The sequence below is a fragment of the Engystomops pustulosus genome, chromosome 2, assembly GCF_040894005.1.
Source record: "Engystomops pustulosus chromosome 2, aEngPut4.maternal, whole genome shotgun sequence".
In the NCBI taxonomy this organism is placed as follows: domain Eukaryota; kingdom Metazoa; phylum Chordata; class Amphibia; order Anura; family Leptodactylidae; genus Engystomops; species Engystomops pustulosus.
Genome location: NC_092412.1, coordinates 24,615,145 through 24,628,932, shown reverse-complemented (window position 1 = coordinate 24,628,932; position 13,788 = coordinate 24,615,145). Strand labels below are relative to the sequence as shown.

Genomic DNA, 13,788 nt, shown 5'->3' with positions numbered 1-13,788 from the left:
GGCTATATACTGGGGGGTCTGTGACCAATGCATTTCCCACCCTCGGCTTATACTCGAGTCAATAGGTTTTCCCAGTTTTTTGTGGTAAAATTAGGGGTCTCGGCTTATACTCGGGTCGGCTTATACTCGAGTATATACGGTACTCGTTGCATTACTTGTTGTTTGCGTTAAAGAGAACCTGCCTTTTAAATTAACCCAGAATAGATACTTTATTAAAAACCATGATTAAAAAATCGCTTTTCTCCATGGCTGCAATGTTAAACAATCAGTTTGTAAATTTATATGCAATTCTCACATCTCAATCCCCTCTTGATGTTTACACAATAGAGATCATTTTAACCCCTTACTTTACACTGTTATTCAGTGTTATTGCTGTTTTAGTTCCTATCACTCCCTAGGCTAGTCAGTGCAAAATAGGATGTGGGCTGGGACTGTCTAAGCAGACACATTGGGGCAGATTTACTTACCCGGTCCATTCGCGATCCAGTGGCGCGTTCTCTGTGCTGGATTCGGGTCCGGCCGGGATTCATTAAGGTAGTTCCTTTGCCGTCCACCAGGTGTCGCTGCTGCGCTGAAAAGCATCGGAACGCACTGGAATACACCGAGCCGGGCTGAGTGAAGGTAAGTGCAAGCTCCGCGACAGATTTTTTTTTAAATGCGGCGGTTTTTCCGAATCCGTCGGGTTTTCGTTCGGACACGCCCCCCCAATTTCCGTCGCGTGCATGCCAGCGCCGATGCGCAACAATCCGATCGCGTGCGACAAAATCCCGGGGAAATTCAGGGGAAATTGGTGCAAATCGGAAATATTCGGGTAACACGTCGGGAAAACGCGAATCAGGCCCTTAGTAAATTACCCCCATTATGATCCATCTATTTCTAGGGTCACAATGGGGTTACATTATCAGGGAACAGAAGTATATACACTTTTATCTGGCTTCTGACATTGTAATAACACACTGACACATAGAAGGGGAGATTAGACGGATCAGAGAGGCATGAGATTACACAGAGCCTGACAGACAGAGGCTGATAGACTTTTACACTGTTACACTTTAAGCCCTGCTACATCTCACAGATGTTTGTCTGCCTCCCCCTTCCCCCAGATCACTTATCTCTTTGTAGTTTGCAGCTCCTCTCTACTCACGATCTCCTGGCAGGATGTGATCAGTGAGTGTCTCTGAGCTCCGTTCAGGGGGCGTGGCTACAGGCACACAGCAGAGAGACACAGAAATCTCAGCTCCACGCTGTCACATACATTTCAAGATGGCGGCCACACGATCCTAAAGTTAGAAGTTACAGGGTCGAGTCAAGTGGCAACTGAAATTGTGTACAGCAGGAGTGATAGAGACAGGTTGGAATTATATATGTGAAATGCTGCATTTTTGTTAATAACAGTGAATTAGAGAATGTGTTATTTTGTTATCCTGAGTACATATAAGAAATTCATCTTCATGGGAATACCCCTTTAAGGACCAAGCAGCTTCAAATAACCACTCATCAGTTGAAGAAGACAGAAGGGACAATAAAATGTACCCTTTTATTCTCGGTGATAATGCAGTAATCATCAGGGGGCAAATTAAAAAAAAAACATATAGAAAAATAATAATGGAACTAGAGCTGAATGTGAATCTACTGGAGCGCAGAGCCTCATTCCTGATTATTCTTCATTATATTTCGATATAAGTTTCCGCTGAGAAAATATATCATCTTTCCTACAGTAATGTAATTTTCAGAAATTTCGACACCTTCACTAATATAATCTAGATACAAGGTGTAACAAAAAGGTCGGACAGTGGTCTATCTCACCTAATACACATTGGGGCACATTTACTTCCCCGGTCCTGTCGTGATCCAGAGGCGCGTTCTCCGACGAGGATTCGGGTCTTCCAGCGATTCACTAAGGTCATGCGTCCGATGTCCACCAGGTGTCACTGCTGCGCCGAGGTCCGCCGGAGTTCACCAACCTATTCCCAGTGCATGTGAGTGATTGATTTTGCGACACAATTCGTTTTTTAAATTCTGTGGGTTTTTTTCCAAATCCGTTGGCCACGCCCCCCCATTTTTTGTCACGTGAAAGCCGACCCAGATGCGCCACAATCCGATCGCGTGCACCAAAATCCCAGGGCCATCCGGCGCAAGTCGGAAAAACTTTCGGGAAAACTGACGAAAATGCACCATTCGGACCATTAGTAAATGACCCCCATTGCATCGCAAAACCAAAAATATAGGTGTATTTCACAAGATCTTTCACTGTCCCAACCTTTTTGTTACATACACCCTGTAGGTAAGTGGTATAAGCTAAATGTGGGGAATGCAGCAGCCTATCGGCGTACCAGACCTAAAGTCCATCCATCTTATACATATCATATAGACCCCAAAGACATAAATAAAAACTCATATAAATTGAAAAATCAACAATATGTTGAGGCATTAAAGTATGAATACCCACTCTTTGGATGAGGTGTACAAAACCCTAAGCTCATGCTTCCTAATATTACTTTTGTATTTTCAGGTTTCCACCACTATGGTGAGTTCAATGCAAAAGGATTTGTATGGCTTCCGTTGAGATAAATCCGAACTGTATTCATTCCTATGTAATGAGCTCCCCCTAGTGGTGGTTGCAGGCAGCCAGTTTGAACATCCTATACAGTGTATACATGCAGTTTATCAATGAAGTCTTTTATAAAAATAATTTAAAATATATTGTCGATATGCCAGAGTGGAAGGGGGGCCCAACTATGTTTTACTATGGGGCCCCTTGACTTTTGTGTTCACTTTTGGAGTTTTTTAGGGGCTACTTTTATTGGACACATCATAGTTATTGTAACAACACTATGAGACATCTTCTGCTTAGTTTAATTTGGAGCTGTATGGGTCTGCTGTTTCGTCACAGTGTGTCAGTGCCATTGTTATTACTGCAAATAAAGAGAGGAGATCCACACAAGGATTTTCCAGGATTTTCCGGAGAGCAGAATACATTTTTCCAGGTTCTAGTACAGTAAATATTGAAGCGGACTCTGCTCTGTAAGCCATTATGACTTTACACACAGATCTTTTATAGCTTTTTAAAAGCATCTTGCCTGGAGCTGCTACAAGCACTATATCACATTCATCTATACGCCGGAGAATACAGGAGATCACACAGCACTTTAGCCTGATCGGTGTGAAATGAACACTATAGAAATCAGCCTGCAGACATTAGGACACAGTACACACCAGTATATTGGATACTAAGCCTAAGAAAGTTAGAAAAGTTGTAACATGGGGTAACATATTATGCAAGATGAGGACACTATAAGCTATGCAAAATGAGGGTGCACTCAAAAAGTTGCATTTCTAGGGCTGTTCCATTGACGACTTATCCTCATATCAATAGATTTTGCTATAGCCCTGTGTACTGTTGCCCCCTTCATGCCTTAAAACAGATTCACCATCAAAATCCATCTTTAGAAATCAGGGCCACTATGACTCAACTTTTAAAATTGTGCTAATGAGAAAGAAGGGCTCTGGGGGGCATTGCCAGAGCCCCTCTGTGCTGTAGCTTCACAGGCTGTTACACTGCCTGAAAGAGCTCCCCCCCCCTCCCACCATGTATTGAAACTTCCTCTGCTGCAGTGAGATTATATCAAACAGAAGCAGGGGGAAATGCTGAGGGGAGGAAGAGACAGTGTAACAGCATGTGAAGCTACAACACTGAGGTGCTCTGGAAACACCTCCAGGAGCCAATGTGGCTCTTTAGCATAATTAAAAAAATTAATTTTAGATGGAAGGAGACCATGGATAACAAATATAAGAAGATTACCCCAGTCACTGTATAGTATAGTATGTGCCCAGGCTGCCAATGGGACACTAACAGGACATACTGGATTTTTAGATTTTTAACCAACCTCAAGAGACCTCTCCCCAATAACATGATCATTTATTGTACAAGAAGAGGTGATGCAGTTTGGTTAATTGACTCCATTATCCTGTATAAAAGCGCTAATGTTCTATCCAGGTAAAGAATAATATAATTGTATCACATCATCTTCCTCTTATTCCTGCTCCGGGGAAGACGGCACGGAGTGATGGGTGTAATTAATGTGAGTGACTGCTGTCAGCCCCTTCATCTCTCACATCTCCGCATTACCTCAGTGCAATTTACAATTAACAAGTTCCACAGGAGAACCCAATTTGTGAATAAGGGGTGCAAGATATAAGGGGTTAACTGAATGTAGTTGGGCACCAATCTTGTTTCTTTTTCTCCTAATTTCGTATATTGCTGATAAAGGCTCTGGCAGGGAGGTCCCCCTATGTATGGTCTATACTGAACCCAGGCAACTTGAGAAAGTCTCCTCGGGCGGCATATCCTTCTGGAGAGGAAGGGGGGGCTACATCATGGGGCAGTGCTGCCCCTCTCTCTCCCCTCTCCTGGCCACAGCCAAAATCCCTTTCTTCTTCTCTGGCGGCTCCATCTTCTTCCCTGCCCACGCGCACACACTATGACATCACGCGGTTTCATAGCCGGGTGACATCATAGTGTGTGCACAACTGCCAGGAAGAGATGAAGACAGAGCTGCAGGGAGAAGAAGCCGGAGGTAAGTATAGAGGGGGCTCTGCCCAGGACCTTTCATTACTGAGGGGGCTATGTAGAGGACCTTTCATTAACATGGGGTATCTGCTGTGGGCATTTCATTAAAGGGGTGGCTCTGCTGTGAATATGCATTTAAAGGGGGGCTCTGCTGTGGATATTTCATGAATGAGGTGCAGATGCTGCTGGACATTTTATTAAAGCGTAGCGGCTGCATTTCCCTCTCTGGGTCTTATAATCCAGTAAATTAGGTGCTCTTCTTATACGTGTGTGTGTGGATATAGAAAACGGGTATTATAGTGTCCCCCTTTTTGTAGCCCTCTTCATATGAAGACAGAAAAAAGGGGGCAGCTGCAGGAAAGGTTTTTTTTTTAGACTGAGGCCTGCTGGAAAATTTGGGTCCCCCAAATTAATATTTCTACTAAGCACAGTATATAATTCTTTGGCTCAGGCAGCAGAGAGGCTTGGTCCCCCCCCCCCCCCCCCGAGTAAACCCCTCCTAGATCCTTTATGGGATCTGTAAGTGGATGTGCCACATGGTACCGGCCTGTGTATGGAGATGAGGCCCCCTCACCAATAGGGCCTGTCACTACTCAAGAATGAAAGCTACAGGTAAGTATCTCCACAATGAAGGATTACAGCTGGGAAGACTCTTTATACCAAGGTTTGTTCTGGAACGTATTAGATAATTACATTACCAACAATTCTATCACATGCAATAAGTAACAAGCATTTCTGATATACTCTTAGGATACGTGGGGTCTCCACCTCTGGGATTTATTTCTTCCTGATTTCCTTCCCCTCTTTCTTTTTCTTTCTTACTACCTAACTTCCCTACTTCCATTTCCCCTACTTTTTCTCTCCCATTCTCTATATCTACTTTATTTTCATTCACCCCTCCTCCCTGGCTTAATCTATTCTACATTTCTTTGTTCTTCCTTACTTCTTATGTCCTTCCATTTTCTCCCATATTACCTTTTTCCTTCCCTTCTTACTTCATTTACTCCTTCCCTCCTACCTTTCCTCTCTACCACCTTCCTTCCTTACTCTTTCCTTATTTACCTCCTTACTTCCTTTGCTACCTCCTTCCTTTCCTCTCTACCACTTTCCTTCCTTTCCTCCAACCCTTTTCCTCAGTTACTTCTTCTTTACGTCCTTCCCTTCTACCTTTTCTTCCTACCACCCTACTTCCTTCTTTACCTCCTTACTTCCTTTGCTCCCTCTTTCCTTTCCTCTCTACCACCTTCCTTTCTTTCCTCCAACCCCTTTCCTCCCTTCCTTCTTCTTTACGTCCTTCTCTTCTACCTTTCCTCCCTACTGCCCTTATGCCATCTTTACGTCCTTCCTTCCTTCCTTCTTTACCGTCTTCCTTAATTCCTTCCTTCCTTCCTTACCTGCTTCCTTATTTACCTCCTACCTTCCCTCACTGTTCCTTCTTCCTTTAAACCATTCTTCATCCCGCCTGCAGTTTTTTCCTTCCTACCTTCCCCCCTCCTTCCTTTCTTGCATTTTTTCCCCTCACTATGTTTTTTCCCTGCCACCTTCCTTTTTACTTTTCTCTCCTTCCCATAGGTAAGAGTAATAGATTTCCACCCTCATGGGGCCACAGACACATTGCTCTCTCTCCCGGTAGACCACCCTGTTAGTGTTGTTATAACCCTCTGGGCTGATGTTCTCATGTAGTCATCCGCTACCTTCTTCATCACACAAGCCAGACCTCCATAAGTGCTCCCCAGTAACCCCAGAGAATACTCCCAATAAGTGGCAAGAAGTCCCAAGAAGTGTGCATCTTCTTTCCATGTGCTTACATGTTATTCCTTAGATTGTTTCCGCAATAACACAGCAAGCTTACTGGATGTTTCATCAGACAAAGGCGACTGGCAGCCATTGAGCCGACGCTGTGATGACATCCACTAGAAGAGCCGCACGGATGACAGTGAACGCTATCATTTAAATATAATAAGATAAATCAGACTACAAAATAGATGGTGGCAGAGCAAAGCACAAATTACAGCACAATGCAGACTGTGCTTTTACTAAATTATAGGAAATTGCTGAATTACTCCAATCTGACCCGAACAGGAAATTAGAATAAAATGTGCTTGGCTTCAGTTTAAGAATAACAAGAAATTTTTACATCAGAACCAAAACTCTACTTTACATGTGATTGTAGTATCATAAGAGCGGGATTCAATCTTCCCTCTTATACCTCTTTTTTCTTTATTTTGTTTTTTACTTATTTGTTTCCTTCTGTACTAACTCCCCTTTTCCTTCCTTCCCTCCAACTTAATCTTTTCCTTTTTTGCTCCCCTTCCTCCATTCTCTTCCTATCAATATTATCCATCTTCTTTTCCTTCATTTTCTCACTTCCTTCTTCCATTCTCGGTTCCATCTTTCTTTATTCCTTCTGCCGTTGGTTCTTCCTTTCTTCTTTCTCTGTTCCCGCTGTATCCGCAGTTCACTGTCTCTTCCTTATTTCTTTCCCTTACTGCTTTCATTTGCTCCTACTTCTTGCCTTCTTCCCTTTTCTACCTTTTCTCTTCCGACTTCTTTCCTTCCTCTCCTTATTTCCTTCCATTCCTCCTCTCTATTTACTTCATCTTTCCTTCCTTTCTATATCCTTTATTCCCGACCCTCTATTTCCTTTCTTCTCTTCTTCCTCTCTATTTCCTTCCTTCTCTTCTTCCTCTCTATTTCCTTCCTTCTCTTCTTCCTCTCTATTTCCTTTCTTCTTGTCTTCCTATCTATTTCCTTTCTTCTCTTCTTCCTCTCTATTTTCTTTCTCCTTGTCTTCCTCTCTATTTTCTTCCTTCTCTACTTCTTCTCTATTTCCTTCTTCCTCCCTCCCTGTTTTCACTTTCCCTTTCTCTTTCTTCTTCTTTACATTCTTCCTTCATTCCTTCCTCTCTCCTTCCCCTCGTCCTTTAATTTTTCCGCCATTCCTTAGTCATCTATCTTCTACCTCCCACCAATGCTGCTAATGCAGATTCATTGTCCTTTCCAGTGACCCGGTGACCACCATTGCCAGCAGCCCATTAGTCATAGACATAATAGTAATAAACACCATCGTAATATTCATTGAGTTCCGGTGATTTATCTATTGTTCTAGATTCTAGAAGTCATGGCCAGTTCTGTGAGTGACACATCTATAGGAGCAGGTTTCTTCCCTGTACAGCTTGGACAGCTGGTGATTCCAGGACCTTCTCCAGATCCATAATTCTTCTTTAAGATTAGTGACTATTTAACTGTTCGGTGAATTAAGATTCGCTTTCTTTATTTAAGGATTAAATTGTTTTCTCCTCTTCAGGCATCTCAACATCTGATGTGAAATCAGAGCCGTGGTTCACTGAACATCCTTCTAAAAGCAATCTGGATGTGATTGAATGCCGCAACCCTTTGTCCTCTGCACATCGGCCATTAAGTCACAAATGAGCAATTAGCTTGTAATGTGGCCGGCTAAGTGCGGACAAGCATCTGGGAAATCGGAAAAGCGCCTCTACCCCAACCGAGGTTATTCCATAAAGTAAATGACATTTATGTCTTCTCTGATGGATCTGGTCGTACCCCATGTATCCATCATACACCTGTCCTGCCTCGACGCCAATCATCAAAAAATTCATTATTTACTGAATTATTTTAATGAAAAAAGCCATTCCCATAGAGCAGGTGGACTTGCTCTATGGCAGCTGCAATAAGTGAAAGTTAAAGATATTGGGGCACATTTACTTACCCGGTCCAGTCGCGATCCCGCGGCGCGTTGTCCGACGAGGATTCGGGTCTGCCGGGATTCACTAAGATTGTGTGCCGATATCCAGGTCGGGCGCACTAAGGTCCGTCGGAGTTCACCTTCTTCTTCCCGGTGAATGTAAGTGCTTGATCTTGCGACACAAATCGCTTTTTAAATTCCGCAGTTTTTCCGAATACGTCGGGTTGTCCGACGGCCACGTCCCCCGATTTCTGTCACATGAAAGCCGGCACGGATGCACCACAATCCGATCGCATGCCCCAAAATCCCGGGGCAATTCGGGAAACCCGACAAAAGTGCGGCATTCAGACCCTTAACAAATGAGCCCCATTGTCCCAAGTATATGTGTTATGCCCTTTTCATAGGATAACACTGACCACTGGGATTATAAGGAAGAGCACTTGTTCCCCATAATTGATGGAACAACGGGTGCTTTCTAAGAGAGGTCCAGAGATGAAATGGTGCACTCAACCTGCTTCTCCATCAATTAGATGGAACAGGACCCTACCACTCCCACTAATTGGTCAGTGAGGTAAGACCCCCAACCAAAGTGGAGGTCCAACCACTGGGATTTCGACAAGGGGGACCCTGTTTCCTATAATCGATGGAAGCCTGTGATTTATGCCACCATATGGGCCTGGTGATGTCTAATTTCGGATACAGCAAACAGGGGTCTCAGGGGTGTGTGATTGACTGTCTATAGCAAGTTGATAGGGGCAGGGCCTTGGTTGGCAATGAGGCCGTTGGCATCACTTCCTACCGGGCAGGGTCCTCATGCAGCAGTATTGTCCCTGACGGGCAGAAATAATCATTTGCTGCACCACCCCCCAGGAGATGTGTATGAGTGATCCAGCTCAGGTTGATTAGTCCTGTCTGGACAGTTCAGGAACCTCTGTGTAATGTGTTTATGAACGGCAGCCTACATGCAACCCAGCTTTCCCAATGTCCTGAATTTTATAATTGTTTCTTGAGCATAACCACTCAGCACAGGGATAAAACAAGATATGTTTCTGCATCACTGTAGCTATAGCATTCTCTAGGTATGTTTGCTTCACAATGCATGAAAACTAATGGTAGATTTCCTTCTGGTTGTTCCATACACACACATGTGTGCAACCATTGAAAGCATGAACATCGTGAATGGATTGTAGGGGATTTAGAAGTATATGACATTCATGACATCACTCATGACATCATGGTAACTATAAGTGTACACAATCTAAAGGCATATTAACTTGTTTAAGGATTTTTAAAAAAAATATACAGTGATATTCAGTAATAATATCTCATATGAACATTCTGTTTGGCCTTATATACATGGCATTGGGATCGGTGATGTGTTTTATGGGAAGAATGAGTGCCGATGTCTCCGACATAACACATTCCGCAACAATAGACAGACAGGGGATCGGGCTGAATTATTCATGAGAGATAGTGACACCTTTTGAGCATTGGTTTTATACTTGTGCAGTCTGATTAAAGACAGAGCAATTCTCGGCAGAGTAAAATGGCACAACCTTAGCAGAGGGGATGTATGTTATCTGAAAACCGGAGAGGTCACTGAAAACCCCCAAGGGTTTGATACTGATTCATAACAAGGCCAAAGTAATTCTGGCACCTTTGGGTCCTTTTATGCACAGAGCTTGGGTGCTACCTCTGCTACCTCAGTCTTTAGCAGAAACATCAAGATGCAGAATATCTACCTTTGCCACATACAGGCAGTCCCCTACTTAAGAACACCTGACTTACAGACGACTCCTAGTTACAAACAGACCTCTGGATGTTGGTAATTTACTGTACTTTAGCCCTAGGCTACAGTGATCAGCTGTAACACTTACCAACGCTGTCTACAATTAAGCTTTATTGTTATTGTAATCCTGGTTCTTATGACAACCCAACATTTTTAAGAAACAATTGTCAAAAATTTTTTTGTCTGGGGTTACAATTATAAAGTTTACAGTTCTGACTTACAGACAAATTCAACTTAAAGATACTAGACTATCGAGCTATGAGATGGTATAGATTTGGGGCACAATTTACTCGTAGGTTTGGTGTCAGTTACAGTAAAATTCTAAGTCTCATCCCCCAAATAAAACATTTGTTGACTCAATTCCATTCCAGTTCTGAACTAAAGTTCTCTCTATATGGGTGATTAGGATCCATCCTTCTTTGAATGGGGCATCGAGTTTCAACAAACAAGAGCTAAAAAGGATTGTAAAGTCTCACTTTACAAAATACAAAATGTGTAGTACTTTATTTCTCCTGCGGAGGTGCTGTAGAGGAATTGGACACTTGATACTACATGCCCAATGCCTCAATGAGATGCTCCAGAGCAGTTGTATGGAACGGGTGCCCCTTTATGGCACAGGTAAAAAAAACTGGTTCACACAGCTTATGCTCCGGTCTTCATGAATCTGGCACTCTCTGCAGGATAGTGAGGCAAACTGCCTGTAGTCGTAGTGCTTACTATTAGTAAATCTGGCCCAATACCAAGATCTTCTCCACGGATGGCGGATTACGTCGCAATCATTTCTGGTTGTGTTACCTGTGTGTGAACTGTGGCTTAGGTTTCTGCTGTGTTTGGATTTATTAACCCTCTGCAGCTCAGCCCTGGCCCAGTAAGCCCTAGGGTTGTGCCCAGTAAGTAGGTAGGTGACAATTTTGGGGTCTCAGTTTGGGGTCTGCTGTCCTGTCTGCCCTTCCTTGTGCCCCTAGCCACCCCATCATTACAGTCATGCTTTCCCCCCTGTGGAGGCACTGCAGGGAAATAAACCACTTCCAGCTGATTTCCCAACTAATCTCTAGGGGTCCCCCAGACACAAAACAAGGATTAATCAAAGTGAAATGAGCCCTTTTTAAGAATTTTTCCAGTCAAAATACCATAGCTTTCGGACAAGGTGCACTTTAAAAAATCTTGCTAAAATGTGCTTGTGTCTTTTAGTCCTTTAGGTGAGGAGGATCCAGCACTGCTAGACCCTCTAGACCACTGACCTGGAGATCGGGTGAAGCGCTGATAAAGTTCTTCACATGATCTCTGAGAGAGCAGAGCCTCTGCACTGCTCTTTCCCTCTAACCATCGTCCCGACATGAGTTTCACTGCAGGACCTAGAGTGACATCAGAAGCATGTGACTGGTCACGTGCTTCCTGTGTTACTGCAAGGTCCTTAAACCCTTTCACAGTACCATAGGATAATGCCAGAGAAAAAGTTATGGCTTGGACTGGGCAGGAAGAAGAGATATGCATGCATGAATGGATGTAGCAGTGTTATCTGTGTTCATGTGAGTGAATGTATTTAGCAGACCTGAGTGAGTGAATATAGCATGAAGTGTGAATGGTTGCAGTGGAGCTGTGTGTGTAGTAGAGTTGTGTGAATGAATGGATGTAGCAGTGCTGTGTGTGTTTGTGTGAGTGAATGGATGGATGTAGTGCTGTGTGTGTATGGATGTAGCAGAGCTGTTTGTGAGTGAGTGAATAGATGTAGTAGTGCTGTATGTGTGTATGGATGTAGCAGAGCTGTGTGTGAGTGAATGGATGTAGTAAAGATGTGTGTGTGTGTGTGTGAGTGAATGGATGTAGTAGAGATGTGTGTGTGTGTGTGTGAGTGAAAGGATGTAGCAGAGCTGTGTGTGAGTGAGTGAATGGATGTAGTAGAGATGTGTGTGTGTGAGTGAAAGAATCTAGCAGAGCTGTGTGTGAGTGAGTGAATGGATGTAGTAGAGCTATTTCTGCTGTCCTGACCAACAGGGAATGTTTAATTGGTGCCACATCTATGTATATTTTTCCTATTTTTGGACTAATGGTAAGTTGCATCTTATTTCTATTTGTATAAGATTTTATATATGTTTTCAAACACTGGGTAATGATAGAGTTAAGATTCCTGCCGTCTTTTACGTCTTCCTGTTTGCAGAAGCCGCTCTCTACACGGCATCCAAACAGATGGCGTGTATACTTAGCAGAAGCTGCCTTTAAATTAGACGTGTTCCAAGTTGTTTTTTTTTTTTTTTTAAATCGTGCCCTCCTTGTAGTGAGAGTGTAGGGAGCGCCTGGTATTGGGCAGGATTTTAGGGATTGCCCCTTTAATCTCTCTGCCCTGTAGTTACATGAGATAAGTTGGCAGTGTGTGGCGTTGGGCATGATGAAGCAGTTTAGTATTCTGGAAAGCGTGCTCACTATTTAAAGTCTGAACATTTTTTTTTTTTTTGCATTTTTTTTTTCTGCCTTTTTGTCATTTGCTCCTGCCGAGATCAGAAAAGTAACCTGAGTCATGCTGCATTCACGCCTGGAAGTTTTACCTCTAGTGGATTAGCAGATACCTGTGTCATCCAGGGATGCCTTTAGCGCAGCGGAGAAGGAAGACTTGCATTCCCTATTGAAGGGCCCATCGGAAAGAAAGGAAAAAAAAAAAAAAAAAAAAATCCCCGGCACACATACACACACGTACATACATTCAGCCTCCACAGCCTTCGGAGATTCCTGTTTTGTTCTGGCTTTTCGTCTGTAACGAGAAAGATTTTCCGCGATTCGCTTATGATTTGTGATTTAACCAGTCGAGCGAAGCAGCAATGGATTGTCTGTGCATTGTGACAACCAAGGTAGGATTGCAGATCTTTGTGCGTTCTGTGTGTGTGTATGACCATAGCTGCTGCTGCTGCTGCTGAGGTGAAGTAGTGAGAGCAGGATCGAGACTGCAGCAGATCCATTGACAAATCTCCCCCGGTGCAAGCAGTTTACCCAATGCTGTGGACAAGTGTCTCTCTCCTTCATCTTTTTTTTTTTTTTCTTATCATTTGTAGTTAATATTCTCAACACAGGGTTGAGATTTTTTAAAACTAGTATTTTGTTTGAATGTACTAAAAAAAAATATATATATAAAAATTTAGAAAAATAATTTTTCAAAATAGATATACCAGTATCTTTGTAATTAAATTTGTAATTTTTTTTCAGAATTATTTATTTCAAATAAATCGACTAATGTTTTGTAATTTAATTTTTTTTTTTTTACATTTTTGGAATAATTTTTTTCACATAAATTGAGTAACGTTATGTAATTTAATTTTTAAAAAAAAATTTTGGAATAATTTTTTTCACATAAATTGAGTAACGTTATGTAATTAAATTTAAAAAAAAAAAAATTTGGAATAATTTTTTTCACATAAATTGAGTAACGTTATGTAATTTAATTTTTTTTAAAAAAAATTTGGAATAATTTTTTTCACATAAATTGAGTAACGTTATGTAATTAAATTAAAAAAAAAAAAAAAAATGGAATCATTTTTTTCACATAAATTTTGTGACGTGAAATGCCCCACTGATGAAGTTTATAATGATGTGCATTTGCACTTTAAAAAAAAAAATTATTTATCAATGATTTTAAAATTTTGAAAGTATAGGCGGTCCCCTACTTAAGGACACCCGACTTACAGACAACCCATAGTTACAGACAGACCCCTCTGACCTTTGGTGAAGCTCTCT

The 13,788-nt window shown here is 42.3% G+C and overlaps 1 protein-coding gene across 3 annotated transcripts in view; it reads left to right on the top strand.

Moving 5' to 3' along the window:
* Positions 1-13,788, top strand: part of DLG2 (discs large MAGUK scaffold protein 2) — an 860,202-nt gene that overhangs the window by 129,039 nt on the left and 717,375 nt on the right. The window contains exon 1 of one of the 3 annotated variants that reach the window (XM_072134007.1): positions 12,351-12,908. The exons of the other annotated variants lie outside the window; for them this stretch is intronic. Within the exon in view, the coding sequence (XP_071990108.1) occupies positions 12,879-12,908 (30 nt within the window). The 5' untranslated portion in view covers positions 12,351-12,878. Of the gene's footprint in view, positions 1-12,350; positions 12,909-13,788 lie in introns of those variants that run through there. 3 annotated transcript variants of the gene reach the window in all.